The 6,708-nt window shown below is 34.3% G+C and overlaps 1 protein-coding gene across 1 annotated transcript; it reads left to right on the top strand.

Moving 5' to 3' along the window:
• Nucleotides 1-238: 238 nt before the first annotated feature.
• LOC136025324 (uncharacterized) lies at nt 239-5,694 on the top strand. Its single transcript, XM_065701237.1, has 3 exons — nt 239-390; nt 1,683-1,853; nt 4,184-5,694. Exons 1-3 carry the CDS (start codon nt 364-366, stop codon nt 4,709-4,711), a joined length of 726 nt encoding a protein of 241 aa, XP_065557309.1. The 5' UTR covers nt 239-363; the 3' UTR covers nt 4,712-5,694.
• Nucleotides 5,695-6,708: the final 1,014 nt, after the last annotated feature.

Consider the following 6,708-nt stretch of genomic DNA (forward strand, 5'->3'; position numbering starts at 1 on the left):
CAGTTTTCACTTATTTCAAACTAAGTTCTTTGGACGTTTTCAATAATCCAGGTAAAATAGGACTTGTTTGAAAGAATAATTTAAATATCTAAACAAGTTTGCTTAGTAAATTATTTGCGGTAAGTAAAACTGTTATTACTGAATCATTACATCAACAGATTAGCAGATTGGGTGTGCCTTTAATCTAACCACATCTCTGAACAGATGCGTGTGTCAAGAAACTGATGAGAACAAAGGAAGAAGAACCTAACCTCAACGAAACCTGGAGTCCCTCATGTGCTGAAAAAGTGAAGGCAAGTTACGATATAACAGCCTGCGTTTTCCTTGGAGAAACTCAGTAATTTAACTGCTGTGTTGCAATTTATGTCAAAGAAAATGTCCAGAACACTTGTAAGTTGTGCTCAGAACTAATAATCACACGAATAGTATCACTTGTAAGCAATGAATCTGGGAAACACACATTTTTATTTAGTTCAGGGAGCATTGAAAAAGCACAATAAGAAATATAAATTCGCTGTAATTTTACTTGGATGTTTCAAGTAAGATAGGGGTTAAACTAATTTTCAAACGGTGCGAGTATATCCTACAGTTTGAAAATGTAAAGACATTTTTTACGCACCACGAAGAAACACCAAAGTAAAAAATTTTAATATAAAAAATCCTTATTTTCTTTTATTTCTTAAGCAAAAGTTTATGTTAAAGCGAAAAGATCATAAGGCCAAAGAATATGTGTGATTTTTATAGAGTTATATTTATTTTATTTTAATCTTATGTTTACAAAACAAATTGTACAACTTAGGCAACGGCATTAAAATAATCATGAGCTTGTGTTAAAATAAGACATTAAATGAAGATTTTACTCCCTACCTCCCTAAAAATTTGATATTTCATGACATCTTAAGTTGCATGATATGTGCAGCTTTATCATAAATGTCAAAAGTCGGTAAGGTAAATTTTCCACCTATTATTGAGAAGTTGTGATAAAAATAAAATATTTTCACAAAACTAAAAATAATTAGATTTATCAGCCTTCTATCACTTTTAAAGCTGTCAAGTTTGTCATGATTTATGGCAATTTCAACCTCAACCTCGACTTTAACTTCAACCTAAAGGCCATTTTCACCTTCTTAGTCTTAACCCAGCTTCTGACCGGGTACCAATCTGCCTTTCAAGCATATGAAAGTAGTGCAAATTTTCGTTTTACATGTTTCAATAAATGAACCTTAGGCATTTTGAGTTCCGTGTAATCTTTCTGAAATGCAAGACTTTTTAGACCTGACTGAAAGACCAGGTGTACATTGTATTCTTATGGCATATTAAGCAGTATTCGTAGGTTAAACCCCCTCTCTCTCCACGTGTTCCAAAAGAATATGGCAAACACGCTATAAAGCTAATGTCCAATAATGGCGCGATTGAAGAACGCATCCAAGGAGCTTCCTCGCCCTGTCCATTCAATGTTATAGATTCTGAAAAATAAGGATATTTGCTTGCTTGATATCAATTGAAATAGTCTTTTTAATAAATATTTGATACAGTAAAAATTTTATAAATACATTTTTTTCATTTTATAATATAACTAATGAAAATGTAAGCCACGAACCACCGATATGAAAGCTAGCTATTTAGTGTACTTACCTGTATATTTCTCACTGCGTGAATTATTATATAAATGACAAATTCAGTTTCAGTTATACCTGTCAGGTATTATGGCCCTTGCTCTGTGTGCTCCACCAAGTGCTCGTGAAGAATCACGCACATCAATAAATCAAGCTCAAATATTGAACCAAATTAACCATGTCAATGATGATGGTTTATATACCTTTGTCTATGAAGCTCGGAATGGTAATTTCAAGGTAATTATCAAATATTACAAGTACAAATCGAATGCGATCAGTTATTTATGCTGAACATATAGCCTATGTGCATATTAATGCGACAAGCATAAGAATACGAGATTTATGGCGGAAAACTTTGTTAGATTACTTTAATAGTGTACATGTATTGCCAACAAGAATTAACTTCACATATATAGTTGGAGATAGGAGTCACTCAAGGGGATTATTTTTTGGCTACAAATTTGTTCTTCCTAATTTACTTACTGCTTGGCTTCGCAAGGTATGGAATACAAAATTCCATTCTTTTGTGTTAGTTGAAAGATGGTGGTACATATCCCCCTGTTGTTTTTACTTAACTTCCCCCTCCATACTTCCTGAAATTTGCATCTTAATCCTCTTAGCCTTACAAATAGTTGTAATAAAAGTAGTAGTTGGAGTAGTAGTAGTAGTAGCAGTATAGTATTAAAAGTAAAAGTGGTAGTAGTATTATTAGTAGCGTGGACAAATTGCCTTTTGGTCAATTGATCTTTCCATCTGAGCATCCTCAGGAAGTCTGAACCTTATACAGAGGTGCCATTTGGGGAGGGGGGGGGGTCCAGGGGCGGGCAAATGCCCACTCCAGATTTTCCAGGGGGCCCAAGCTTCCACCACAAAGGGCCCTTTGCCGGCCATAATAATCCATTATGTCCGACATAATCCATTCTGTCCAATTGATTTGAAATTACTGCACGCCTATTAACCAAAGAGCATAATTACTTGACGACCCTTGGGGTAATTATGCTATTTGTTACTAATTATTGTAAACTTTGAAAGTAGGTAAGATACATAATAAAATTCTCGAGTTCTGTCAAATGCCCATTTCCTAGATGATTACGCGACACGAAGTGAGTCGGGGGGGGGGGGAAGATGGAGTTTATGCCCACCCCAAGATTTGGTCGAAATGGCACCTCTGACCTTATACCCAAAAGTTTCATCTTGAAACATGAAATTTTTACGCCCTGGAAGTTTCATCTTGATATGATAAGCCGTTCCGAAAATATTGCTGATACGCCCTTTTTGCAATTTGTTTGCATATAAGTATGTTTTGATTTCAATCAAATTTCCCCTCAGCATGTCCTCAGATGTTTATTTCATTGTACCGGAACTTTAAGAGACTGCTTAAAGGGAAAAATTAACTGACCAAAAGGGAATATGTGCATGGCACTACAATTACTACTATCAGTCCTACTATTAGTACTACAACGGCTCCAATTACTATTTCTGTAAAAACTAATACTAACGCTAAGGGTAGTAAGATGACGATTTCCGGAAGTGTTGAGGGTGAAGTTCAACTAAATTAAAAATGTTACAAATATACTGCTTACAAATGAGTATATCGATAATATCATAGCAATGCCTAATTGTATTGTCATAATTGTATAATCTCATACGTCTTATTATTTCAAATGTCTTTGAACCAGATCTGAAACCGTGAATCTAGTAACTGAAAGCATCAAGTATAATCATCAATTAGTATCAATTATATGTGCCAAAAAAAATTTCTGAACTAAAAGATTGTTCGACTTTCAAGCAAGAAAATGTCAGTTGACCAATTATTCAAATTCAAATCTAGAGAAGATGAAAGATTGGAAAAGTATTATTTGGATCTGACATAAAATATAAAACTGAGAATTATTAATATAGAATTCATGGGCAGGGAGTAAAGGAGTGGTGTTACAAACTTTTCAAAGAAGCCTCTTTATTATTAAATTTTTGCATTTTAATTACTTACAGTGACAAAGGGAATGTTTAGTTACTTCTTGGGGTAAATGCATTCCAAAATATAAACTTAAAAGACTAAAAGATTTTATTCATTTACTCTTTGCTGACAAGGTAGTCCCATCAAGACGGATATATTACGAGAGAGGAGGGCCAATAATTAAAGTTAGTTTCATAAAATTAGCTAAACTAATATTATGATATCAATCAATTTTCTCGGAAGTTTAGCATTTAGTAACCATAGGGACCTCCAACAAAGTGGAATGACTTAATATACATTGTTTTTATTAATATATTTGGAATCTGCATAAAATCCAATTTTCTTTCATTTTTACCTGTGGGTCTAAATAATAAGTATTGAACTTCAGCAGTTTAGCTCCAAAAAAAGAACTACTGCTACTAAGAACTTTCAAGAGTTCAAACAGCTTTGTTGTCTGTTTGGGTCAGTTAGTTTCACCATAAAGATATGTTAACAGTAGCACGGGTATTTTCCACCATATTAAAATATTCTCATAGATCTTATTATTCCAAATGTCTTTGCGCCAGATCTGAAGCCGTGTATCTAGTAACTAAATATGACTTTCTTACAGGCCAAAGAAACAATGAAACTAACTAGCACCGATGGAAACTTCAGTCCTGATACTGACAAGAACGGAATTCAAGGAACCTTAGACAATATCATTCCTAATCTTATGGCAGTATTAAAACCTACCCTATTAGCTCCAGTTGTCGTTCCTTCACCTGTTCATGCAGCAGCACTAGTGCCTCATCAGCAGGACGAACCAAACCCTACCCTAGTAGCTTCAGTTGTTGTTGCTGCACCTGTTCATACAGCAACACCAGTGCCTCATCAGCAGCAAATAGCTCCTATCTTTACCCATGCTCGACAAACATCTGATACAAATGATCAGTCTGACCCCAATGGAATCATCAAGCAACATCCACAAGTATATCAGTTCTCTTTTGTTGCTCCTACTCAAAACACAAAAATCGAACACCTGAATCAAGCTCGTACTCTACTTCATACCCTTCCCCAGCTTGCAATCGGACAGTTCCAGTCTCATTCTTTCCAGCCACAATCTTTTTACTTTGGCCCACAATTTACTTCATTTAATTAGGTACAGAACGAGACATTCTTTGGTATTTTTTTTTTTTTTTTACTTGCAAATAGACAAGTTCTTATAATATTTCTGACTTTTTATAAGCTTCCGTCATCAGGCAATTGATATAAGCACAGCGCTACAATTCTAACTCGGAGATGCTCTATTTCTCTTGAACTATTAGTCGTGTTCTCATCCAGAAACCGAATTGGAAACAAAAAAAGCAAGGGAAATGCAAAAATGACACAGTGTATATTTATTTACTTTCATTCATTAGTTTTACAACAATAAAAATAGAATTCATAAGAATATTGATTAATATGTACAAAAAGCCAACAAACCCCAAGATTTAACTAATGGTCTGTATAATAATAGCTAATATATAATCTAAAATCAATTCAAATGCAAAATAGTCAGCTTATCTTTAGGAAATATCAGATTGGACTTAAAACAGCACCCAAAAAGCAAATCATCACTAATGAAAATTAGTTAATTGCTAATCTTAAAATGGCTAATTAATTTTTGGTTATTTCTTGAATTACAATACAAGCAATTGACTAGATTATTCTATATTAATCTCAATTTGAGATGTATATAATAATTAGTTATTATTACATATAATTACCTTGTGGACTGCATTTTTACGCAAACTGTAATGTTAAATTAGTACCATCTTTTTAAATATATTACAAAGGGTTGCCAACTTAAGTATTTTTAATTATTTTAGTGTGAGCTTCGGGCTCCGCAAACAGCCTCCATATCGTAGAATTTTTAGTTTCCCTAGACGGAAATTAATCATTTGACCCATGATTAATTTAGGAATATTGAATGAATTATATCATAAGATATTTGAATATCAGTATATTGGTTTAGAGTTAGCTCCCAAAATGCCTAGAACCAAAAACAGATAGCGTTACTTCTTTTTTAAATAAATTTTCCAAACACGAAACCATCACCGAAAAAAAAATTGAACAGTAGTCGTTTACCCGGAGTAGGAAATAACAAGCCATACACTTGAATTCAATGGCAAAAGTAGATAACTAATGCCACATCTTTTTTCCTTTTATCGCATTATTTTAGAGGCTTTGCTCTTAATAGTATCTGTTTCAAAGACAAATTTTTTCCAACACGAATGTATAAAAATGTTTCTGATTATAAAACTCAAGTGACAAGTTTCTCGTCAAGGAGATAGGTCCTTTGAAAGTCCAAAAAATATTACCATCATAAAAATCTTTGAAAAGATAACATTGTCTTTGATGGTGGTTGATTATTAATCCCCCCCCCCAATAAAGAGCTGAAAAACCTGACGAAAAAATCGTAATGAAAAAGAGCTGAAAAATTGGTCTTTAAAAGTCAGCTTAAATAACTGACTTTTTTATTTTATGTTTGTTTTTTTCACAGTTAAAAAAAAGTTTGGAAGAATAAGAAAATATATCTGCAAACCAAGATTAGAATATCGGAAGCAACAGTGATGGCAGTGCTCAAATATGGCTCTGAAGCATGGGCGCTCCGAAAAGCGGACGAAAATTTATTAGATGTTTTCCAGAGAAATTGCATACGGAATGTTCTGGGTACCCGGCTAACTGACCGTATTTCAAATAGTAGGCTGTACGAAAAATGTGGTTCAATCCCGCTTTCTCGGGCTATAATCAAAGAAAGGTTGAGATGGCTAGGCCACTTTCTGCGGATGAAGTATGTCCGATTAGCGAAGATTGTCCTTTTTGGCCTACCGTTTGGGGCCACATGGAAAACAGGTCGTCCTCGTCTGGGGTGGGAGGATGTCATAAATAAAGATTTAAAAGTAATGGGAATTTCCTCGGAGGGTGAAAAGAGGGAGGCCTAGAATAGATTAGGTTGGAAGAGGAGCGTGCGTAGCTGTGTTGGCCTCAGGCAGCTTGGTGCTGCAGTGAGTTATTAGTAGTAGTAGTAGTAGAATGATCGAGCGGACCGAGTTTTCTTGGAAAAATTATACTAACTGTGTTAATTTTTTTTTTTAGTGTTTTGAAGCGTGATTA

Source organism: Artemia franciscana, chromosome 3, assembly GCF_032884065.1.
Source record: "Artemia franciscana chromosome 3, ASM3288406v1, whole genome shotgun sequence".
Classification (NCBI taxonomy): Eukaryota; Metazoa; Arthropoda; class Branchiopoda; order Anostraca; family Artemiidae; genus Artemia; species Artemia franciscana.

Coding starts and splice junctions, on each gene's coding strand:
- LOC136025324 (XM_065701237.1), top strand. CDS start 364: ATGTCAAAGAAAATGTCCAGAACACTT. Junction 391..1,682: donor AGAAAATGTCCAGAACACTT/GTAAGTTGTGCT, acceptor TGACAAATTCAG/TTTCAGTTATACCTGTCAGG. Junction 1,854..4,183: donor CTCGGAATGGTAATTTCAAG/GTAATTATCAAA, acceptor ACTTTCTTACAG/GCCAAAGAAACAATGAAACT.